Genomic DNA, 26,600 nt, shown 5'->3' with positions numbered 1-26,600 from the left:
CACACTCTTGGGCTCTCCCACTACTGACTTGAGTCCCTTATATATAATAAAAGGGCTCAACTTTGTCAGGCTTTTACCCTCCTCTGTGCACCTAACCACCAGAAATGATGGCCAGGTGGCACATTTTTTTGGGACCTCCTCTTTTTTATCGTCAATTCGACGTTTCTTGCCCAGACATGGGTCTGGGGCAACTAGTTTTGTGTGTGTTTTTTTGTCCATATATATTTTGGTTAATTCGGCACCTGTGCTCTCCACCCGCCATCGAGTCCAACAAGGGGACGGGCCATTCGGATGTCCAGAATGAGCCCGCCAGGGCTACACAGGTGCTATACTCAGTCAGCTGCTACATCGGACATGTGTCCGATACAGCAGCTCCCTGATTGACCCTCCAGCCACCGCCCTCTAGCATAGGTCGACGACCTATGCTGGTAGCTCGGCATGACCAGCCGGTTGACCCAGAGCGGGCCATCTGGGTCTTAGGTCTAGGGGAACTTGGAGCCAAAGTATTGTGTTGTTGTGGTTTATCCTCAGATAGCCACCACTCAAGCACCAGGATCTCTTTATCCCCCCTTACCCGTCGCAGTCCACGGCAAACGGACTGGTCTAGGACGTAATGAGAATTTAAAGTTAAGGAGACAGTGTGATGATCAATGAAGGCAGACTTAGGAAAAGAGGAGGCAGACACAATGATAGAAAAGAAGTAGGGCACTTTTCAGCTCCAAAAGTGCTAAGGAAAGAGGAGCGCAGTTTAACGTCATGTCTCGGGACGATGTTATTGGTATACTTACTTCTGTTGGATGATGAGAGGGTCATCGGTGATTCTAAATCTGATGAGAAAATATAAATATTATTTTAATGACATAATCTTGGTTTTACATGTCAAAAAAAATAAAACAAAAATTAAATCAAAGGCATAGTTTAAAACACAATTAAAAGGGATGTTTTTAGATTAATTAATGCAGAGTTGTCTACAAGTACGCATCTTGCGTATTTTGTACGCCAATGGGCACGAAAATTCGCAAGTACAAATCCGGAGTAACGCTGCCCTGCCTCATCGTAACGCCCGGATGAAAACGGTTGTAAGAGGAGACGACTAGGCCTAAGGCTTGCGGAACGAAACTCCCGTGGGAGTGCTTAAGAGTCTTACGAGAGTAAACTCAATGCAGGGGCGGGGATGTAACAAAGTTCCAGCAAAGACCTGTCAATATCCAGGCGCCGTCTCTCATAAATGGCGTAATCCCCTATGGGTATGCCTGGTTTAGTATAGGAAAACGAAGGGGGAATTTAGTGGTGTTGCCTTCGGCGCGTCTATAGTCCGCGAGCCCGGAGTGTCCGTGTCCATTGGAAATAAACGCAGCAAAAATGTTTTAACCCCGAGACTCACCCACCGTCAGACAGGACGGCGGGTCGGGGAAACCCGCTATAGTGCAAAACACCTATCTTATCTTATATAATACAGACGTTACTTCACTTTGGAGTCTTCTATCCTAAAGGTTTTTAAAAATTTATTGATTTACTAAAGGTGTTACTAAAGTCAAATGTGAATATTCTTTTGTTATGAATCTCACTGCTCTATTTTGTGTCTGTTCCAGCTTCTTAAAGTTAAATCGCATTTTAGTTTTATGTTCTTATTTCATTTATATAAATTTCTTTTAATAAGCCCTAATGTTTTGTTTTGATTTTTTTATAGTTTCATTTATATATGGGGACAGGTTTTCATTTTTTATAACACCTTGGTAATTTGCGTTTTTAGTCTGTGCTGCTGGTTTACCATTAATAAGATAAGTGGAATAAATTTGTTTTAGATTTATGTTACTCTTAATAAGTTACATTTTTTTGGGTGGAAAGACATGCTTTAATTTCATTCCCATTTCTGTAATTCATCTAATTCTCTTTGTAAAATTTCTGTATCTTGTGTAGTTGTTTATTGTCCTATATATTATGCAATCGTCTGCAAATAATCTGACTTTTGTTCCTGAACTAATGCAATTTGGTAAATCGTTTATGTAAATTTAGAACAGTAGTGGACCTAAGACTGTTCCTTGTGGTACACTTGAGTTTACTGTTATTGGTGTTGATTTAGAGCCATGTATTATTACAGTTTGTTTTCTCCCTATCAGAAAATCCTTAATCTACTGATGCAATGGACCATAAATGCCAAAAATATTTTAATTTTTTTATGCAAACTATGGTGGTGAACTTTGTCAAAATGTATGTAATAATATATTAAGATAGCTTCTATTTGTTTAATATTATCTAAACCTTTTGAAAAATCATCAATTAGTACTATTAGTTGTGTTTAACATGATCTATTTTTCCTAAAGCAATGTTGGTATGGAGAAAGGACATTAGGGTTCAGAGTGGTTTATGATGTTGCTAGATATTATGTGTTCTAGGATTTTACATGTGATTCAGGTAAGTGATACTGGTCTGTAGTTTCCTGGGACATTTTTTTTCTTTTTTTTTAAATAGAGGGTAGACTTTAGCTTCTTTCCAGTCCTTTGGTACTCTGCCCTGATTAAGAGATGCCTGAAAAGTATTTTGAAAAAAAAAATTGTGCTAGCTCATTGCTTAGTTCTTTGAGTAATCTAAATGAAATACCATCAGTTCCAGACGCTTTATTCGGCTTGTTGCTGGCTAATATTTTTTGGATTCCCTTTTCTTTTGTTGTCTACTTGGTTTAAATTAAGTAAAATGTCTTTGTCTCTTGGCGCTTAGAATGCTGATGCAAAGTATTTGTTTAGGATGTTAGCTATAGTTTCATTATCATTATGTGTTAGGTTATCTTCTCCTTTAAATGGCACTATGCCTGTTGTTTCCATTTTCTTTGACTTATTTTTCTTATGTTATCAGTTTGCAGCTGTTTGCTTAATTTTTGGGCTTGGTGTTTTATTTTTATGTACTTTTTATAAACTCTTTCTGCCTAAGTTTCTTTAAATTTTCTATATAGGTTTTCCATCTGTGTAATTAGTTGCATTTGATTTTCAATAATGTTTTTAAGATAGTTTTTTTTAATGAAATTCTAGAGGTCATCGATTGGTTGGTTAATATTTTTTCGATAAGAAAGTTTGTTGAAAGTTTATTGCAGCTTGGCGTAGTTGCGTTAGGATACATTTGTTCCAGAGTAAGATTTTTCTTTTGAGTTTTATATTGGCTACGTCTTTTATCTGACTATGTATTAAATGATATCATGGTCTGATAGACCAGGGATAATATCATAATCTACTACTAATCCAGTTCTGTTTATTAAGAAGCGATCTAATGTGTTGTATGATTATTAGCCCTACCTGTTCTAAAAATTTCATAATTACTGTTGAAAATTTCTGCATTATAAATTGTTAGGATGTAGCCAAGTTTTTGTTCCTTCAATTATGTCTGGTTTCTCACATACCTATAAAATTTCTAAGTCTGCTGTTTTGTCCCTAATGCTTTTTTAAACAAAAAAAAATTTACTAAAGTTTTAAGGTATTTTGGTATTTCTTCGTGAGTATGTTTGTTTCTTCAGGGTGTTGTATTAGTTTTAGCTGATTTAACAGGTGTTGATCTGGCAAGTGTTTGGTGAGTTTGGTTTGGGATGATGTTTAGTCCTGATGTAAACTATGGTAACCCACACGGTACACAGCACCACAAAGCGTCTTTGCTGCCTAAGGCATAATATACAGGCCTATTCATATGGAGACATGTTCGCTTTAGCTGACATTGATGTTCCAAGTACGATGTACAACACCAGGTGACTCTTTAAGATCATCTAAAAATACGCATTTTCCTCTCTAAAGCAAAAAAAAAGAACCTTATAGATCAGTGCGTCAATGTGAGATTGGCTATTCTTATTAGATCTACCACGAGATAGTATTACTTTTTAAATGTTTACTAGATTTTACTGATCTAAATAGAGCAAAGTCACTTTCATTGTGTCAATTTATAAGAAGTCTTCAAACTTATTGGAAATTGATTAGTTATAATAAATCTCGACTTGATATCGAACAAGAGATTTTTTAAATACATCTAGATTATTTTAGATGTCGATCTCGATATAGATCTCTATCTAATTCTATTTTATATAATAGACAAATTTCTTCAAGTTACAGAAACCAGAACACATAGCTTTATCTCAACAGCTATTCAGCAAACTAAATAGCCCCAGCCTTAATATTAAAAACAAATTAAGTGACTAATTAGTATTATCTGTCTAGAAACAAATATTTAAAATGTTTGTTATTAGTGACTGTAGAGGATGCCAAATCGTTCATTGCTAACTCTGCAAAGATTGATCTGAAAGAAGAAAATTTATATTCTAATAAAATTTTTCCAGTCTCTGGATACCTTGTAAAAAATTGTCTATAAACAAAAAAATAATATTATAGAATTAGATGTCACTGATCCAGTTAAAACTCAGAATACGCTCTAAAAATTATCTCCAACACCAAGAGAATCTTTTCAATGTCTTTATTGATTTTTAAGAAAGCTTTCGATCGAATATGGCACGTGGCACTAGGTGACAATGGAAAGTACACCATTAATAATGAACATAATCAAAGTTATACAAAACCTCTATAAGGATGCCACCAGTGCGTTGCACTACAACAACAATATTGGGGACTGGTTCAAAACCATAGTTGGAGTAAGACAAGGCTGCCTACTTTCACCAACACTCTTCATATCTTTCTTGAAAGGATAATGGAAGATGCACTCGAGGGCTATGAAGGAACTGTTAGCATTGGAGGAAGAAGAATTACTAACTTGCGCTTTGTAGATGACATTGATGGCCTAGCATGGACAGAAGAACTAGCTGACCTGCTGATGCGCATTGAAAGAAATTCCGCAGCGTATGGCATGCAAATAAATGCAAAAAAAAAAAAAGAAATTATGATCAATAGCGAATAGGGTTTTAAAAGAGGCATTAGCATTGGAGGTGAAAAGCTGACTAGTGTTAACAGCTTCAAATACCTCGGAGATAGTGTCTCAGATGAGGGAACAAAACCCGAACTATTGGCCCGAAAAGCGCAGTCCACAGCAGCTCTTTCAAAAATTAAAATAATTTGGAAAGACAAGGGCTTAGCCCTCTTCATCAATTTAGACTGATGTGCTCTCTGGTCATGGCCACATTTTATATGCTTGCGATTCTTGGACGTTGAATGCAGAGGGTCGTGCTCTTGGCATTTGTTAATATAACCTGGGCAGATGGTCATCTGCCCAGGGCCTTGAAACGTGCCACCATTAATGCTATTATAAAAAAAGGGAAAAGATGCTTCCACTGTTGAGTGTTACAGGCCCATCTCACTCACATCATGGGTGGGAAAGATGGCTGAAAAAAATTGTAAATAAGCGTGTGGTTTGGTACCTTGAGAGTGCCCGTCTTATATCTCCAGAACAGGCTGGTTTCACGACTGGGATGTCCGCTATAGACCAAGTCAACATCATTGTGCAGAGCGTAGCAGATGGATTGCAAAAGAACCGAAAGCACATTTGCATTCTCAATTGAATTAAAAGAGGCATATAATAAAGTATGGCGGCCTGGTTTGCTTAATAAGATAATAGCCTTGTGGGTGCGGGAACGGATATGTTACTGGATTAGAGACTTCCTACAAGAGCTTACAATAAAAACAAGGATATACGGAGAAGTCTCAGGGGAAATGACCCTCGAGCACGGCCTCCCCCAGGGCTTCGTCCTGTCATGCGCCCTTTTCACGGCCTTCTTAAATGACCTACCGGCTCAGCTAAAATGCCAAAAGATGCTATATGCTGATGATATTGTCCTTTGGAAATCTGGAAGGAGCGCAGCATATATACAAAAAGTGTTGCAAGAAGATCTCCATACGCTCTGCTCATACACACAAAAATGGAGGCTAGAAATAAACACCTCCTAGACGGTCTATTCTCTGTTCACGCTCGGGACTGACATTCTCGGGCAACCTTTCCGGCTCTCCCTCAACGGAGTGGCTCTCAGCAGGGAAAAGCTACCCAAGTACCTTGTTGTAACTTAAGATTGCAAATTTTTTGTGAGCACATCCAGGATGTTGCAAGACAGGCCTCAGGGAAACTTTGCATTGTGCGGAAGCTGGCATTTACGAAGTGGGGAGCCCGAGCAGTCATGCTCCGATCACTGTATTTAGGAGCAGTCCGATCACAGATAGACGAGCCTACCTGTGCAAATTTATGGCTCTAGGACTGCTCTTGAACAACTTGATAAAATACAGTCCCAAACACTAAGATTTGTCTGTGGAAACTTTAGGACAAGTCCAGTAAATGCGGCTGAAATAATGGCTAGTATAGGTCTACTAAACCTTAGGAGGGAAAGGTCAGTACTGACCTGCTTTGAGCGGTATAAAAGGTTTGATGAATACCTCTCAGCTAGAAGACTAGTAGATGGTTGAAGATGCAGAAAACTTATCCAGATGCAGTCTTTTGTGCATCATTCAACTAGACAATCTAAAAATCTGGCCTCTTCACAAACCGACAAAACATTCAACTAAGCGAACTTAACCTCAGCGTGTCTCTGCGAGGTGGAGGGAGGGGCTAGCTAGGGCATGTGACCATGGACCACTCGGGTGGTAATTTGCATAAGGGCGTAATGACTCTGGACCAGAAAAATGTTTTTTGGACACTCCGATGGTCCAGAGGTTAAGTTCGCTTAGTGCGTTATTGCTAGGCGGTGTCGTCGTTACTAGTGTCACTGGTTTGAGCCTTGGTCGGTGCAGTCTATTTATTTCGTTGCATTTAATTCACTACTTTCTCTTTTAAAAACTTGGTCACTATTGCTGCTATTCATTTATGTTTAATATATGTATGTATCACTGGACAGGCTGTAAGTTTTTATCATGCTCTAACTGTTAAAAAAAAACAACAGAAATAGAAAAGTGGTTTGAGTGCTGGGACAAGTCCCAAAATACTCTTGGAGTCTGGGAGCGCATGAGGCGCTTTGACCGCACTTTCCCGTGGTGGAGCCTGTCCAGGCCTGAGCAAGCTATTATAGCATAGTGCAGGACAGGCCATGTCCTGTTTGCACATTTTCTCACGCCTAAGGCCAAATTTCGATTCACGATGCCTTATATTCTGTTTGACTGCCCAATGAGGACTGCCTTGTGTTGAAACAGGAGGTTGCCGTGCAGGAGTACAATTCAAGAAATGGATGTACCTTCAGCCAGGCAAAATCGGCTGTATTGGTCCTACCCAAGGGCCAATTCGGCTTGACAAACACCTACGCACAGGCTGTGGCTATGACAGGAAGATCCATAGCCACACAGACGGACACATTGACCCCGCCATCCTCTTCTCCTCCTCCAACTCAGAAGAAAACACCACCAAAGAACACACTTCTGAGGAGACAAAAAAGCCCAGTTATGCTAAAGAACATGTTCTCTGTGCTCGCTGATGAGAGCATGGAGACTGAGCAGCATGTCGAAACGAACACTCGGGAGAATACGGAGACATCAAGTCTGACACAGGCTCTCCTCAAATAACCCACCCAGACAACCCAACCTCTACTGAATTAGAGGTTGACCAACTCCCCAAGGAAAGAAATCAAAGCGGAGAGGATGCCCAAGGTGAGGAAGGAGGAAATAGCCTCCGCTCTAACCGGAGGGATCTCCCCTCTATAGAGAGAAAGATCTCCACCAAAAGGGGGTTGTCCTCTTCTCCATCCAACCCAAGAATAAAAATACCAAGGTCACTGGAATAAAGGGAAACCCCATTAGTAGTGGGAATCTTTTGATAGATAGAAGTGCGATTAGAATAATTATGAACATACCGCTGATAACTTATCATCAAAGGCCAAGGTGTGGTGGAAGTAGTGGGAATCTTTTGATAGATAGAAGTGCGATTACAATATTTATGACCGTGCCGCTGATAACGTATCATCAAAGGCCAAGGTGTGGTGGAAGTAAAACCATGTTTTACTTTATTTTATTTATTTTATTTTTTAATCGCTCTTTCGTCATTTTTAGCCTTGAAATAAGGTATTATTTTTTTCTAATAAAGGCGGACTTCACTAATCATCGGGATATCATTTCGCCTGTATAAGTTTTGCTTAAATTCCTTTTTAAAATTGAAGTTACAAATTGTGTTATATGACTTTCTTTCTATAGATATTTCATTTCTACATGTGTATGTAAGTATGTATTTTGTTTATTGATATTTACTTCAGATATCAAAACTGGTGGGCCTATATTTATGCTCACATAGCCTTAAAATTAATTGCTTGGAAATAATTTTGCGCCTAAATATAAATGCACGATCCGATGTTGGAACTGTGAACAACGCTGTGGAGGGTTGGTAACACAAACTCCAATCTCTATTTTCATGCCACCATCGAACTATGTGGACTATTGTAGATGGCCGGGAACCCTTTTGACCAAACACAAAAGTCAGCTCTGGGTATTTATCTGCAGCTGAGCAGATAAGACCTGATCCGACCATATTTAACAACAGAGTCAACAAAAAGCTAGCTGTGGCATTCATACTCTCTCGCCTTGAGAGCAGGTATATATGGATCCTTTTGTCTCGAAAGGCAATAGATGCGCCCAAATGAGTCACTGGATTTGGCATAATCTTGAGACGGGGCAGAATCTGGAGTGGCTAATCAAGCCAATTCTAGAACGGCAGACTTTGTCACAATTCGTACATGTGTATGCCTCTGATTTAGGGCTAGCAGACAGGGCAGCTTTCTTTTTATCCCTCTTGATTAAAGCCGCTTCAATTCTTTTGTTCTCAGCAAGGGTTGTCCCAGCACGCACAGTCTGTCTCTATGCACTCCAGTCTTTGGCTATGTTTTCCCACAGGTATACCCGATGACAAAATCAACGAATTCAGAACAAAGCCGCACGAATAGTCCTAAGAAAAACAAAACGGGACTATTCTACTACTCTCTTTCGCACGCTCCATTGACTTCTGTGAAAGTGAGAATCGACTACGAGATGGCCACACTTTGTCATCAGAGTATCTTTAATAAAGAAATGCCCTTGTAACTTAGTAAACTGATCACTCCATATGTCCCTTAAAGAGCCCGGCGCAGCCTGCGCTTATTGGACTCAACGCTTTTTTAGCTCTTGTGTTTATGCTTGTAATGTTATCACAGTGCCATGAGCCTACATTTTGTTTTTTTAACGGCGCTTTATAATTTTTATTATTATTATTATTAGATGAGAACACCGTAGCAAACAGCTAGAATCACCTACTTGAAAGGATGTTAGTTTCCCTTATGCTTTGGCAATTATAACAAATAAAGAATGAAAAACTGGTTTGAGTGCAAAAAAAGTCCTAAAAAAACAATAGATATGACTACATCTACTATGGGAAATAACAATACAATACTGATATACTTACCGTATAAATGCGTGCTTGGTGGTTTCGGTAGTTTTGGTGAAGCTGGCGGTGTCAGTGGTTTTAATTCTGTAGAGTAAATATAAATTATATTCTAATGATATAGGCCTAATGTTGGTTTTCCACGTTAAAAAAACAAAACAAAATTTTAAGTAAACACATAGTTTTAAATGGTTTAAAACACAATTGATTTTAAAATTAAAAATTAAAAAGTAATACGTAATAATAGTAATAAGTGCAAGCATTTTATATTTCGGTCCTTTTTGTTTAAAATTGTAGCAGTGAGATTCATAACAAACGAATATTCACATTTGACTAGAGTAACACCTTTAGTAAAATCACTAAATTTAGAAAGCCTTCAGGACAGAAGGCTCAAAAGTAAAGTAGTAATTATACATAAAACACTGAACCATAATCTTCAAATACAAAAACAAAATTTAATAAATTACTCAGAAAGACACAAAGATAAAGGCACATTCCTCGTCCTATATGCTAGGACAAATTTGTACAAATACTCCTTATTTCCTAGTGCTATTCAAGCATGGAATGGGTTGCCTGAGCTAACCAGAAAAACCAGTGACTTGGCAGAATTTAAGTCATTGGTTAATATGCATGACTAAATGTATGACGCGTAGGACGTAATCATCTTCTTTTTTGAAGTAACGTCTGTATTATATAAGATAAGAAGATAAGACCAGACATGTTTCTTAATGGTAAAGTTCATAAACATAATCGCAAGATGGCTAGTTTGAACTAAATCTGTTACGTTTATAGAGTTTGAACGAACATTAAAATATACTACTTTCTCGGCTATAATCTATGAAATATTTATCAAGTATGGTTAAACGATTTTTATATCTATAAATAGCTTAGAAAAATACTTACATACATAATATTTACAATTTGTTTAAAAATATATACTAGCTTAGTGTTTCGCAAACTTTTCCTTAACGGAACACTTAGCAAATGTTTTTTTCAGAAAATAATTAACATCGTGGTGTGATAGTTGAATATTCCATTAGATTATGAAACACCATTTCAGGCATCGTGAAACAATAGGGTTCTGCGGTCAAGGTTTTGTAAAAACTGTACTAACCAAATAATAATTACCAAGATCTTTCTAGATTATGTATCTAAAAATTGCTTAATAATGAGTGTAGGGTATTGTAGTGTAACTGAGTTGATTTTCTGCGTGCGTCCAGCGTGTCTCAAGGTCATGGCCATTGTGTGTGTTTCATGTCCAGTGTGTGTGTGTGTGTGTGTGTATAGACTGCATCAGTGGTATGCTAGACGTGCTGGTTTCACTCACTGTTTACTGTAGTCTAATTTTGTCGAATAAATCCATGTTATTGGTATTCTAGTCGTTATTATTTCAATACAATTTATTCGACAAAATTATGTATCTGGATTAGTGTTGGATTCCTTAATTTACAATTACTCAGACCGAAAGAGTTGGACATTGATCCTAATGCTCCTCTGGCCTCAGAAAAATGGACTCACTTGTATCATACATTTCAGAATTTTCTTTCGTCCATCAATGATATTAACGAAGACTTTAAACTAAAGTTGTTGAAAAATCACATATCTGCTACGGTTTACATGCTCATCAGTGATGTATCGTCCTATTCGATGGCCATAGACACACTCAAGACTACTTATATTAAGGTATTAGAGACGCCTTCATAACTGGTCTGGCGTCCAACACTATTAGACAGCGGTTACTGGAAAAGACATCTTTTACTCAAAAAAGCGCTTTTGACGAAGCTAGAGTGTTAGAAACAGCCACAACGCATGCTCAGGCTTACAATTCAACGAACGAATACTCTTGTGGAGCAATGAAAACACCAACTAGCTCTCATCTAGAAACATACTTTTCTAACGAAGACCAGGAATTAAATGCCATTAGGTCGCTATGCTACTTTTGTGGTAGGAGGAGACACTCTAGGACTGAATGCCCTGCTCGAAATGCATTATGTCATCAGTGCGGTAAAAAGGGACACTTCCAAACTGTTTGTAAGTCAAGTAAAACAACAGCCAACAAAGCTGACAGCAAAATATCACTGACCAGTGTGATAACTCCATGTACCTTGTCATCAACGCATTTCTCTGGGCTTACACAGTCTACGGCCCAAGTGAACGTCAACGGGTTGCTGTTGCAAGCTCTCATAGACACTGGCAGCTGTGAAAGTTACATATCAGAAGCCATCGTCAAGAGAAATAAATGGCCAGTACGTCCGTTTACTAACAGAATATTCATGGCCACTACACATCTTTCTGAAAAGACATTAGGACATACATTTGCCGATGTCTAGTACAAGGGAGAACACTACAAAAAGGTCAAACTTTCTCTACTTGCTGGATTGTGCTCGGATGTAATCCTTGGTGTAGACTTTATAAGTCTTCATAAGGAATTGACCATACCGTACGGAGGAAAACGCAATCCTCTACACATCTGTGGTCTTAAAGCAGCACGAGTCGAAACACCGAGCCTATTCAGTAATCTAACTTCTGACTGCAGACCGGTAGCTACTAAGTCCCGAAAGCACTCAATAGGTGATAACAAATTTATTGAGTCCGAAGTTAGAAAAATCCTCTCGTACAAAATCATTGAACCTTCAAAGTCTCCCTGGAGAGCACAGGTGCTTGTGACAACAAACGAGAGACATAAAAGAAGGATGGTCATTGATTACAGTCAAACAATAAATCGCTTCACCTTACTGGATGCATACCCAATGCCCCGAGTCAATGAACTGGTAGAACGGATATCCAACTATTCCGTTTTTAGTACTCTAGACCTCAAAAATGCCTACCATCAAATACCAATCAAGACTGAGGAAAGGCCGTTTACTGCATTTGAGGCATGTGGCAAACTCTACCAGTTCTGTCGCATCCCTTTCGCTGTTACCAACGGAGTTGCATGCTTTCAGAGAACAATAAATGAAATTATTGAGAATGAAAAGTTGCAGGACATCTTTGCATACGTGGACAATGTAACGGTATGTGGTCTTGATCAAGAGTCGCACGATGAGAATATGCAAAGATTTCTAGATGCTTCTAGAAAGTATGGGATCACATTTAATGAAGACAAAAGTACGATAGCCACTGACAAAGTTTGCCTATTGGGATACGAAATTTCTAAAGGCCTTCTCAAGCCAGACCCTGAAAGATTCCAGGCTTTAAGAAACCTTCCTCCCCCTCATGATATGCGCTCACAAAAACGGATCATGGCATGTTGGCGTACTACTCACAGTGGATCCCAAATTTTTCTAACAAAATAAATGTTTTGGCAAATAACACGTCGTTCCCTCTTTCAGAAACAGTAAAGACAGCCCTTAACGAATTAAAGCAAAAGCTGGAGAAAGCTGCCATCTTCACCATCGACTATACTCGACCTCTGACGGTTGAAACAGACGCTTCGGATGTTGCAATAGCTGCCACCCTCAACCAGGATGGCCGCCCCGTGGCGTTCTTTTCAAGAACACTCTCTAAAAGTGAAAGGCGGCACTTAGCTATAGAAAAAGAAGCTTATGCCATTGTAGAATCTTTAAGGAAATGGCACCACTACTTAGTAGGAAATCGCTTTACCCTTGTCACGGATCAACGCTCTGTGGCCTTCATGTATGACAAACAGAGCAAAGGGAAAATAAAGAATGAGAAAATTCAAAGGTGGAGACTGGAACTGAGCTGTTTCCACTACGATGTCTTGTATAGACCAGGCAAACACAATGTAGCGGCTGTTACGTTTTCTAGAAACGGGTGTGTGTCAGCTATGAGTCGAAATGAATTGAAACTGCTCCATGACTCTCTGTGTCATCCGGGAGTAACAAGACTATGGCATTTAGTGCGAGCGAAAAACTTACCATTCTCTTGTGAAGATGTTAGCCTGGTTGTCAACCAGTGCAGAATCTGTGCCGAAGTGAAACCCAGATATTTCAGTAATTCTAATGGAACTCTAATTAAGGCGATGCAGCCTTTCCAGAGACTAAGTATGGACTTCAAAGGACCGCTCCCTTCTACATCTCGGAACACATACCTGCTAACCATAGTTGACGAATTTTCAAGATTCCCGTTTGCATACGACTGTTCTGATATGTCAGCTTCAACAGTAATCAGATGTCTAGAGAATTTATTTGGACTATTCGGAATGCCTGACTATGTACACTCTGATAGAGGTACCTCATTCATGTCAAGAGAGGTGCAGGAATTTTTACACGAGAGAGGGGTGGCCACAAGCAGGACGACCCCTTATAATCCTAGAGGGAACTCTCAAGTAGAAAGGCTAAACGGGTCATTATGGAAAGCTATAACTCTGGCCTTAAAAACTCAAGGACTCCCGGTTTCCAAATGGGAGCAGGCGTTAAACCAAGCCCTGCACTCTCTTCGTTCTCTGCTCTGTACCGCTACAAACGAGACACCTCACGAGAGAATATTCAAGTTCTATCGCAGGTCCACCTTCGGCAAATCACTCCCGAAATGGTTAGCTCAACCGGGAAAAGTGTTGTTAAAAAGGGAGCCGTGCATCAAAATATGACGATGGTACAATCGCTGTGGACTTAATTACACGCAATCCACAGTATGTCATTGTAAGACTTCCTGATGGAAGAGAAGAAACTGTGTCATTGCGATATTTGGCCCCAGCTCCAAGAGAGGAACAATCAGAGGTGTATCAAAATATGGAACATGAAGACTTTGAGCCGGAGACAAACCCTATAACACGGATGCAGGTGCCTACTGACCAAGTGACTTTAGAACCAATGGCTGCTCCTAACACACATGTACAACAAGGGGAAAATGGACATCAAGAAGAAGTAAATACAGGGGCTGAGTCTCCAGTTAGAGAGCCGCCGATGTCACCAACTCCAAGCGACGGCAGTATTGGTCCTGGTAGATATAACCTAAGACCAAGAACAAGCAGACCTAATTATAAGGTCTAACATTTATTTAATTATTTTTCCATATCACAAGTTCTAACTCAGTATCTGTAGGCTTAATATGACACACTTTGAACTGATCATTTTATAGTGTATAGCTTTTCTAGTTAGACTTTTGTATTGTATTAATTATTACATTATTATTCAAGACAACTGGTCTTAACATTTGTATGCATAATATGAAACTTAGGGACTGATAATTTATAGTGTATAACGTGTTTGTTTATAGTTATACAATGCTTTTCAATAGAGTAACTCTGTAAGTATTCTGTAGGGATACTAAGGCCTCTTATATCGCTGTCCTTCACTATTATTTACATGTTTATGTTCCTATAACTTTTAGGCGGGGTGATTGTAGTGTAACTGAGTTGATTTTCTGCGTGCGTCCAGCGTGTCTGAAGGTCATGGCCATTGTGTGTGTTTCATGTCCAGTGTGTGTGTGTGTGTGTATAGACTGCATCAGTGGTATTCTAGACGTGCTGGTTTCATTCACTGTTTACTGTAGTTTAATTTTGTCGAATAAAGCCATGTTATTGGTATTCTAGTCGTTATGATTTACAGGTATTCTTATTTTCGATGTTTAATTGCTAGATGTAAAAATTAAATTATATGTTACATAGGTAAGTGTTGAACAAAAAGTTTACTTCTTGTGACTATTTTAAAAAACAACGCTTTGTTCCAACTTTAAAAAAAAAATTCACGACATTTTTAGTAGTGTTTAAATATCTCCATATCCATTCTAGATATAATATAATATAAGTTTATGTTTGTACTCTTGACAAATAAATTATAACTTTATGAATTAAATGAGAAAACTGGTTTTGTCCATAGCTTACTTTTATTTTGGTTCATAAACTTCCTCCGTAAATGATACGAAATGTTATTTTATTGGATGGCCAAAAATACTAAACAAAGAACGAACTGGTACAAAAATCTTTTATTTTATAATTACTAATGATGTAATATGAGATTAGAATGTACTATGGCATAATATAAAAATGGGTTCAAATATAAATAGGTAGCATAATCTCTCTCTCTCTCTCTCTCTCTCTCTCTCTATATATATATATATATATATATATATATATATATATATATATATATATAAAACAATAAATTCCACTTATTCTATACACGGACTAAAAAATACCTCAATTTTATCATAGATGAAAAAACGCTCATAGAATCCCCATATTGATAAAACTATTGAAGAAACAAATAAAGCTTTAAGGTTTATTGAAGAAATTCTATAAATCAAATAAGAAAATAAACCTAAAATTTTCTTTAATCTTAGTTAAGCCAATAATAGAATATGTATCCTCTGTTTGAGACCCCTCAACTCAAGACAAAACTGAAAAATGACTCAAATATGAGCAGTGAGATTCATAACAAACGAATATTTAAATTAGACTAGAGGAACACCTTTAGTAAAATCATTAAATTTAAAAAGCCTTGATGATAATAGTCTTCAAAGTAAAGTAGCAATTAAACATAAAACAGTGAACTATATTCTTCAAGCACAAATATATATATATATATATATATATATATATATAATACTCAGAAAGGCACAAAGATAAAGTACATTCCACGTTTCATATGCAAGGACTAATTTGTAGAAATGCTCTTTCTTCCCTAATGCTATTAGAGCATGAAATGTGTTGCCTGAGACAGCCAGTGACTTGGTAGAATTTAAGTCATTGCTTAATATGCATGACTAGATCCATGACGCTTAGGACGTAATCATCTTTTTTGAAGGAACGTCTTTATTTTATAAGATACGATGAAATACGCATCTTGATAGAACTTGACAAAATTTTTTTTTCGATCATAGTGGAGCTAGTAGTTATGTCCCTTCCGAAACCGAAAGGGGACCCTAAAATACACAAAATAAAAATAATACTATTAAAGGGCAAAACATTTAGGAAATTGGGTTTACCCGTTTTACAGTGTTTTATATTTTATATGAATATATCGGCTAAACAGGTAAACTTAATTTCATACTTAATTTTTCTTGGCAACAAAAAAAAGGGAAGGAAATATTCACGATTATTGAAATAGATGCAAATCAATTCATTAGATAAGTAATACCCAAAAACTTAAGCCCGAAGATCGCCACTTATTTGGCTAATTCTTTATAAAGTAAAGTTTTATTATACAAGGATAAAGAGTCACTAGGGTTATTATATTTTTTTGAGGAAGAAAAAATCTTTTCTATATTGTTATGACTTTGCAATGCGCACCGCCATTCAAGATAGTGCAGAAAGAAGGTGCGCACTATCAGTGACCAGACAAGTCGGATGTTGACATAAGAGACTAACGATTTCCGCCCAAGTAGAGAGCCAATATGGAGATGCTGTACTCAAGGCAGATGCCCTTTGTGTTTGTCATGTCTCATTGTAAATAAACGTCTATGTCCTCGTTGAGTTGCCTCACTTAAGTTATTACAATATTTAAGTTCATATAATTTGATTATAGCATATTCAACTTGTAATATATTGAACATATTTGTATGGTTTAATAGAACAATCTTTGTAATCTTACCATATTCACTAAAGCTGACATGCGGGTTTTCTAAAACTGTTGAGGAAAAAATATAAATAAATCTATGATATAATGATGGTTTCAGAAGTTTTGCAAAAAAAAAAAAAAAATACGAAGTGTCTTTTTTTCCTTTACTTTTAGCCTTATAGTTTTCCCTCATGAATGTTTCCACCCGAGCGCAAAAAAGTAATGAAAAGCAGGTACCTATATCTTTAAATTATTTAACTTCTATAGACAAAATGGGTATTAAGCGTATTAAATACAATCTTGATATTTTTAGTCTAAAGATAATTATCTCTATATTACTGTTAACCTGTCTCCCACATCCGACATTTTTTTTAAGTGCAAAGAGAAGTGATTATGCTTGAGGGCGTAAAATGACTTCTGGAGTGTGTCAGTGTGTTACGGAATATTAGTTTTGGGTTTACTCGATAGAGAGATAGGGGATATTTTGTGTGAATCGTTGTATGTAAATTAAATTTGGAGTATTTTAAAGTGTCTTATTAACCAGTTTTATAAGCTCATTACGACTGTATTGTGCTTTGGCAATAATTTTACAGTCAAAGTAATAGCAGCGTCTAGGGAATCGCTGGTTTCTTATGTTTTCAACGTGCGTCTTAACAATATGTTATGTTAGGCACTTAGTTTATATTATTAGTTAGTTAGAGACGCACCATATAAGACGTATATTGAGTTACATCTAACTCTAACCTAACTCTGTTCTGAACTAATACTCTTTCTTTTCATACTATGCTTAGCAGTGAGATACTTACGTAATTATTACAATAACAACAGTCTTACATTTTTTCATACATTTTAACAAAGTTTACTTCTTTCAACCGTCTTTCTTCATTCCTTTAAGTCCTTTGCATTTAATTGAATTTTATTCACTAACAGACTCATCAGTTCTTTGATGTTGTCTTTTCATCGCTTTCGCTGTCTTCTTTTTCATCTTCTTCCTGTTACTGTTCCCTGAAGAAATGTCTATGCGAGCCATTAGGCCCTTTTGCTTTGTTTACGTTTTTTGACAGTGGTTAGCAGGTCATTGTGGGGTAAATTGCTCCGCAGCTTGTCATATTCAATTGATAGTTGAACAATACAATTTGAATAGCTTACAATTTTTCACGAGCACGTCTCTTCTTTGAGTATCTTTTGTAGTTGTTGATAGTTTATAGTTTATTGTTTATACTTTCTGATATTCTTTCTGAAAATATTGAAACCTGCCTTTTAAACTGCCTGAGCAGACCTTATCGGAGGCCGATTTTGAATTAATGATATATATAGCTATGTATTTATGTATGTTTGTTTGTATGTATGTATGTATAAGAGATGGAAATCAACTTTTAAAGTTCGGGTTCGCTTTTGTTCGATAATATTTATGTTCGGGTTTGGTTCGGTTCGATGACGAATATAGTTCGGGTTTGGTTCGATGTAATTAAATTAGGTGATAGAATAATTTTGAACATGTAATAATGTTTCATTTAATGATTAATTAGATAAACAATCGATGTGAAACTTTTTTCGACCAGTGGGCAATTTTATTTAATTGAAAAGATACAAAAACAGATCATAAAAACACTTTTATTAAAAACCCGTGAAAACGCTCTTAAAGACATATGATGTAAAGGTCATTTGTTTCTGTGGTTCATGGTTAACAAGGTTTTATGTAGCTACAACGACCAACCGCCTTAACTTTCTCCTACTATTGTCAGGTACAATTAGAGCAGTGTTTCTCAAACTTTTTTTTCGCGGCACACCATAAAGAACAACAGTTGCTTTATAATGAAATGAAAAATTATTAGACTTGTTTTTAAATATAACATTCAATGTGAATGATGTGCCTGTTTTTAAGTATTACATTCAGTGTGAAGGATGTGCCTGCTTTTAAGTATTACATTGAAATGTGAAGGATGTGCCCGTTTTTTAGAGCTAATGTGATATAATCGAGGCTTTAAACTCGACAAACATATTCGCATTTCAGTATCTATTGTAAGAAGTCTCTCTTATTTTTTAGAGTTGATTTCAGTAAGTGCTGAATATCCAAACTAAAAAAATACACTTACATGTAAATGAAAGAATTATTTTGATTGCTTTTAAACTGATTAAAGGATGTAACTTTTTGATTGAAACATGAAACACATCCTGGCTTTTCTCGACAAAACTTGACTCAAGAACTGCATCGTTTTTTAAATCAATGAGCTGCTTGTTCTTCATCTTCAGTTGTCAGATTTATAGCTTTCTTTTTTTTCAAATGGATAGCTGTCTCATCCATATTCATTACCTCAAACTGTTGGAAAGTAATGCTATAATGCTGACTGCATGTGTGCCAAAGTGTCCAGAAGTTTGGGGATGATTTTTTTGAAACACATCCATTGTAAGTAGGAAAGCAGTTAAAGACTCCTTTGCAGATTCTACTTTGCCACAAAAACAATTGTTTACCTTATGACTTCAGTATTAAGGATGCAGTGATAATGTTTTCTGATGGTCCTTGAAGACTTAAATTCAGTGAACTTAATTTGTCAAAAAATCAGAGAGAAATGTCACCTTAACCAACCAGATCTCGTCATTAATAGAAAATCCAAAATCTTTTTTTTTCAACCTCCAATAATGAAATCAGCTCAGCCTTGAGTTGGACGACACGCTTTGACACTTTTCCCCCTGGAGAGCCGACGAATGTTGCTGTGATACAGGAGGCATTTGTAGTGTGAATCCTCTGCTTCACAAAGCTGAGAGAAAAGTCGGGATGCAAGCGGTCAAGATTTGATGATGTTAACAATTTCAATCACTTGATACAGAACAGACATCAAATCTTTCGCAAAAAAAAAATTAAAGGCAAAAGCTACTCTGTGGATCATGCAGTGATCATTTAACGGGTCACAAGAGTGACGAATCCTTTTCTTTTTCTCTGCATGGAAGGACAGCCATTGGTGCAAAAGCTGACACAGTTTTCCACGGTAGTTTAAAGAGCAAAATATTTACGTTCACCACATTGAAAATATCTTCGCCTTTGATCGTAGTTTGTAAGTCTTTGCAAAATAAGAATTAGTTGATACGTTTTTTCATCCTTTATGAACCGAATAAAGGCTAGCAGCTGGGCTTTGCCGCTAACGTCAGTGGATACATCAATTTGAAGGGACCACAACAGAGACGCTTTATCGCCAGTCACGTCCAAGTGTTCTCAGATTTTATCTTGCAAATTTAACGATAAGTCTTTATTTCTGTTCTTAACTTTTTGGGTGGCATCGGTCCTAGGATAGATTAAACAACTATTGCTAAAGCTGGCAGCTTTAGGTAGTTCGTAAGTTTTTTGGCTTGTTTACTTTGTTGAGCCCTGATGTTTTACGAAGTATTCCTTTGGTTGCGCTTTTACAGTTGGATGTTTTGTATCAAAGTGTCTCTTCATTTTGCTTGGAACAAGCGCCTCTTTCGAGAGAGCTGAATTTCAGATCAGACAAAATGGCAATGAAGCATCTTCAGGTCCCGGAGATATGAAAACATATCCGATGTAATCTTCTTTCTACCTTCGTTTGGTTCCTTGCTATTTATTTTTAACGCTTTCGCAGTTTCATTCTTGCTAACGTATTTCTCCATGGATAACAATGAACAACGTTTAGTGATAATTTGTTTTAATGAAACACATGGCTTATTATTATCGTTACCAATTCAAAAACTGATATGCGTCTGCTAAGGTGGCTTGGAACAAGCGCCTCTTTCGAGAGAGCTGAATTTCAGATCAGACAAAATGGCAATGAAGCATCTTCATGTCCCGGAGATATGAAAACATATCCGATGTAATCTTCTTTCTACCTTCGTTTGGTTCCTTGCTATTTATTTTTAACGCTTTCGCAGTTTCATTCTTGCTAACGTATTTCTCCATGGATAACAATGAACAACGTTTAGTGATAATTTGTTTTAATGAAACACATGGCTTATTATTATCGTTACCAATTCAAAAACTGATATGCGTCTGCTAAGGTGGCCTACATATATTTATAGTGGCAAATTCCATAACCTAATTAACTAACACCCCTTTACTTCAGAATGTAGTGTTCCGATTTAGCAGGGTAGAGAAATAGGAAGAGTGCCGGCTACTATTACTGGTCGTCGTGAGTAAGGATGTCATTGCAACGAAAAATAAAAAAAAAATAATAGTTTTCAGACCTTTTTCACGCTGCACGTGGAGCGGTTTAAACTTTAAGCCCAATTTGCTATGCTCATAGCATTTTGAGTGTGTAATTTGCTTTTTTTTTATATTAAAAAGGTATTTTTAGCTTCAAATTTGCTTTTTTTATATTAAAGATGTATTTTTTAGATTCATACCCCACTGGAAAGGGATTTTAAACTCAAAACCCGCTGAAAGGGGGTTTAAACTTTAAGCCCATTTACTATGCACATAGCATTTTGAGTGCGTAATCTGCTTTTTTTTATATTGAAGAGGTATTTTTTTAGCTTCAAACCTCACTGATGGGGAGGGTTAAACTGAAAACCTATTTGACTACGCTCGTAGATTTTGATTGTGTAATTTGTCTTTTTTTTATATTGAAGATGTATATTTAAGTTTCAAACACCACCGAAGGGAGGGGGGGGGTAAAGTCAAAACTTTATTTGACTACACTCAATGAATTTTGAGTGTATAATTTGATTTGCTTTTAATATTACAGAGGTATTTTTTAGCTTCAAACCCCACTGAAGGGGAGCGGGTAAACTCAAATACATGGCAGGCCCTTCAATGCAAACTGACCTAATTGGAACATGGAATTGAGAACCCTGAACTTATGTGGTAAACATTGCTGGACATCCTTGGAATCTGCAAAATGCGTTGGACGTCAGGTGGACAAATAATCTTAGCATCTCTGTTACACGTGCGGTTCCGCAGAGGAGCGGATATTAGCTTATATCACTACCCTGTCAGTGGCAAATGTAAGCTCCGGCTGAAATGCTAACCAAAACGAGCCACACGACCCCGCCCCCCTCCCAATTAAGGTAGACAAAATCAAAGACTTGAATATTGCAGAACAAATCTAACTGAAAATAAGGAACTGTTTTGAGGCTCTTGCAGATATACTCGGGGGTGGGGGGGTTGTCACACAGAAATAAATATTATACTGTAGACATTAATGATAACAATTAATGAATAGAGACTTTGTGTTGATATAAGTAGACATTGAAGACTTATCATTTTATTACTTCAGATCCATTAAATTACTTTCTCAGAGAAACATTCACAAAAAATTATGACACAATTTAAACATATTAGCACATATACTGAATCTTGAAGAATCTTAGGCCAACTTCAAAGATACCACTAATGAGTGCCCATACGAAGTCATCGGAAGGAAGAAATATTTATTTAAGGAACGGTGAATACAAAATAGAACTTGGAAATTGATCAATGAGAGGAAAGATGCCAAACGTAGACAAGACCAGAAAAATGCAACACAGGATCGCAGCCTAGAAGTAGAAGCTTATATGGAAGCAAATCTTAAAGTAAAGAGAAATTTTTCGGTAGTAAAAAATGGGACTGGAGTGAACAGAAGGGTCAAGAGGCACAAGCATCTGCAAGCAGAAATGAAACAAAAACTCTCCATTGAATCGTCCGAGACCTCACTTGGTGCTAAAAGTGGACATTGAAAAACACCAGGACTAGACATGGTGTCAGCAGAAATGCTAAAATATGAATGATTGATCTCTTTAATCTCTGTTGGCAAACTTCATTACTCTCATCTCTGTCCGAGCAAAGTTATCTGCACTGTTCAGTTGAGAAGATTTCAACAGTCCTAAATGAGAAGCTCAGAGAAAAACAAGCAGGCTTCCGAAATTGCAGATCATGTGCAGACTAAACCTTTGTTCTACGAAATATCATAGGAAAATTACATGAGTACCAACAACGGCCAACGATCAGGTTCGTAGACTTCAAGAAAGCGTTTGATAGTGTCCATCGAAAATAACTATGAAAAATTAGTTACAGAAAAGGGCATGCCAGAAAAATTCTTCCAAATTCTACGACTCCTAAACTGTTAATCTAGATGGTGCATTAAAACAGAAGAATGAGCAAACAGAGTTTTTTAGCATAAAAACAAGTGTGAGATGGTGCATCTTATCTCTTTTCCTTTTCTTCCTAGCCATCGACTACATTATGAGGAAAGAAATTAATCGGACTGCTTTGAACTACTTAGGGCAACAAATGAATGCATACAAGAAATGACAGAGAATCTAGACAGATAAGCAATCAAAATTGACCTCCAACTACACTTGGATAAGACTAAAATTTTGCGAGTTGGATATAAGGTAAAGGGTGCCTCTATTAGACTTTGCGAGTCAACGCTTAAAAAGTTGGACAAGTTGACATACCTAAGCAGCTTTCATAACATAGGATGGGGATGCCTACCATGTCTAGCGTGTCAAAAAGTAAATGCAGGGAGCCTTTTCCAAAGGCTGCAGCCTATATGGACAAGCCCAGCCATTGGACTAGAGACAAAATACAACTTCTTAACACAATCGTCATCCCTACTACAACATATGCATGTGAGACATGAAAGTCATCTGCCAAAATTGAGAAAAGACTAAATATGGCTCATCAAATTGGCTGTGGCGGATTTTGGGAGTCAGTTATATAGATCGCATCTCAAACAAAGAAAACCCACGCAAAGCTTGGATTCCAACACTTAGTGAGGTTTTGTCAGAGCGTCCCTTGAGATCTGTAGGACATGATATCCTACAAAATGAGCTATGCATAGCAAGAGTTGCAATGACATGGAGGCCGATACGAGGGAATTGCAAACAGGGACGTCCTCGAATGACTTTGGTCACACTTTCATGAGGACTTCAGAACAGTGTACACAAGCAGGAAGGAGGCTTTAGACATTGCCAGTGACAAATATTTGTGAAGACAGCTTACCGCCTAAGGACCTAAGTCTCAGTAAATCTAATTAAAGGACCAAACTTTTAACTAAATTTGGTAAACCCGTTTTTATTGTGCTTTATATTTTATATGAATATGTCGGCTAAACAGGTAAACTTTATATAAGTCTTTATTTTTTTTTGTTTTCGTGGCAAAATATAAAATATATGGGAAAATTATCCATGCAAATCCAATAGACTAGATAAGTAATATCAAAACTAAGGCCTAAAGTCCGCTTGTTTTTTTTTTTGCCTGTTCTTTATAAAGTAATATTTTTTATATAAGACAAAAAGTCTCTAAGATATATTACAATTTGTGTGGAGAAGATAATTTTCATTTTCGAGTTTGCATAATTCGATTAGAGAACAAATAATCTTATATATTTGTTTTTCTCAAAAATATAGTTGTGGATCTGTATTCTAATGTATATCTTGGTTTAAATACTTACCATCTTCATAGCTGTCCTCTGTAGTTGTGTATTCTAAAAACAGATGAGAAAAATATTTATCATATAACGTTGGTTTTAGAAATTAAAAAAAAAAAAAAAAAAAAAAAAAAACGAAAACTAAACAAAAATAAAGGCATATACAAAAGATTAACTATTTTCGTATTTAAGTCTTATTTTTAGGGTTCTAATCTAAGGGAAGATAGATCTTAAATTTTAGGATCTTTAAGGCGTCTTGTAGTCCACCTTTATCTAAATGGTACAAAATATTAATGGACAAAATGTAATGGCGTTTAGCCTTGAAGCTAGCTATTTACACTCTGTCAAAGATACAGCAGTTCTTTTCAAACTTCTTCATAAGTGGTCTTAGAATTGAATATAAGACTCTTAAAAACTTTAGGACTATGGGAGACTGCCACCATCTGCCTGTCCAAATAAACTTCTGTCTAGGAAAGATTCTAGCAGATTATTATTTGTACATTTCTTTTAACATTTGTATAAAGAATCGTGGCGTCAAGACATAAAAAAATTATATATTTAAAATCCCATCATTCTTCTTCTTTTTATCACACCAGCCGTGTAGCTGTCCGCCTTATACAAACGGTCATCTCAGAAATGATGCGTAACGAGTGATTTTTTTCGGGGGGGGGGAGCTTTATTCCATTCGCGCTAGTGAGTATGACTTGGTTCGTAGGCACTTTTTTTTCTTTCTTTTTTGCTTTACATTTTTTTCTCTAACGAAATTTCCACCCGTGTGCCAAATAAAAGCTGAAAAGTAAAATACATATATCTTTAAAATATCTAACCCATTGGCTAAAATGGATAGTCAATGTACTAAATACAATATTGATTTTTTTGTTCATGGATAGGTATCGTTATATAGCTGTAAACATATTCCTCCTACCTATTCTTTTTCACGTGCGAAGTAGGCTGATTTGATGTTGTACTGAAGGTTGTTATAGTTTTAAGTATCTAAAATAAACTGATCCGGTTGTTTATAACAGGGAAAGGAATTCCAGAAAAATATAACATCATCAATTAGGGATGATGACGTATAAAAATTAGATGTATAATTCGCATATTTGGATCAAAGCACATATATTTTTTTTATATTTGTTTTTCAAAGATACGCCAACATCTTTGTATTATAAAGTAGATGTTTTGTCACATTACTTACCATGTATATCTATGTTTGTGTAGTGCATACATTCTAAAGTACACACGATACAGTCTCTACAAACTGCACCACACGACACCAACAACTTAAAGAACTCAGGGTTCCAAAATAACGTAACAGTTTAATGTTCAATAAATCACAGCCAATACTGTAAAATAATTAACACCGACTGTACGAAAAGTTCAAACTCCTTCTCTTCCTAGGCTTACGCTCGATTCTCTATTTCGGACCGAGACTGGTTCTTGTCTCCAATTTTGAATCCCACTTATGAAGTTGCGAGGTAACGTGAAGCGACTTGACACTGACACATTTGCTCTTGTATAGGGTCCTTACTGGCCTTCTAGAACCGGATGAAACATCGCTTGAGCCTTATGGTTAATTACATGACCACATCCATCGTGACGCTCCTAAGCTCTATTCACTTTAGATGTTTCAACTAATTTCGCCAGTTATCGCACTTGACCATCTTGGCTCGTCATGGTTGACCGCTGGCCTTGGACGATTTACTTCAGTTGACTACACACACCACTACCCTCATTTGTCACTATCATGTTTATTACAATACTAGTCGACCGGTGGCGTAGCGTACGCCGCTATTTTGCAGGGCCGGCCTTAGGTGCCTGCAACATATGCGACCGCAGTGGGCCCCGCACTTTCATAGGGCCCGCTCTTATTCAAGGTGTAGAAATTATTAAATTAAACCAATTTATAACTTAAAAGAGATTTCCCGCGCATTACTGTCGATTTACCAGGAGCACTTTCATAGGACCCGCACTTTCATAGGACCCGCGCTTTCATAGAACCCGCACTTTCATAGGACCCTCGCTAATTTAAGGTGCATAAATTAATTAATTAAACCATTTTATAACTAATTTCTCGCGCCCTCCTGGCGATTTACCAGGAGCTCCTGGAAATGTCCGAAATCGCAAAATATAAAAAATAGTTTTTAAAATATACGGAAATATATACACGAAAATTGTCATTTTGGGTGTCATTCAATATGGAAAACGCCAATCTTACCCGCGACATTATGCATCAGCCGTAATTGTGTAATCTGGTGAAAGAAGCTTCTCGCTCTTCAAACTAATGAAGAATTACTTAAGTAAAGAATGTACTGCTGCAGACCTGCCACATCACCAGAAAATTCCTCAGTGGAAACTGTTAAAGGGACTACGATGAATTTTGTTTCTCTTTAGCGAAACTCGACCCTGGCAGCGCCAGAGAATGACTACACGTTCATTTCTAACATAATAATGATCTTTATTGTACGTAAGGAAATGTGTC

At 37.0% G+C, this 26,600-nt stretch overlaps 1 protein-coding gene across 1 annotated transcript in view; it reads right to left on the bottom strand.

Annotated features, from left to right (window-relative positions):
* LOC106064832 (uncharacterized) overlaps nucleotides 1-26,600 on the bottom strand; it is a 99,507-nt gene that overhangs the window by 16,479 nt on the left and 56,428 nt on the right. Inside the window, exons 16-19 of the mRNA XM_056017635.1 lie at nucleotides 24,143-24,175; nucleotides 16,794-16,829; nucleotides 9,322-9,363; nucleotides 789-827 (exon numbers count right to left, since the gene is read on the bottom strand). Of these exons, the coding sequence (XP_055873610.1) occupies nucleotides 789-827; nucleotides 9,322-9,363; nucleotides 16,794-16,829; nucleotides 24,143-24,175 (150 nt within the window). The remainder of the gene's footprint in view (nucleotides 1-788; nucleotides 828-9,321; nucleotides 9,364-16,793; nucleotides 16,830-24,142; nucleotides 24,176-26,600) is intronic.

Source organism: Biomphalaria glabrata, chromosome 18, assembly GCF_947242115.1.
Source record: "Biomphalaria glabrata chromosome 18, xgBioGlab47.1, whole genome shotgun sequence".
Classification (NCBI taxonomy): Eukaryota; Metazoa; Mollusca; class Gastropoda; family Planorbidae; genus Biomphalaria; species Biomphalaria glabrata.
This window is presented reverse-complemented; position numbering and strand designations above follow the sequence as displayed.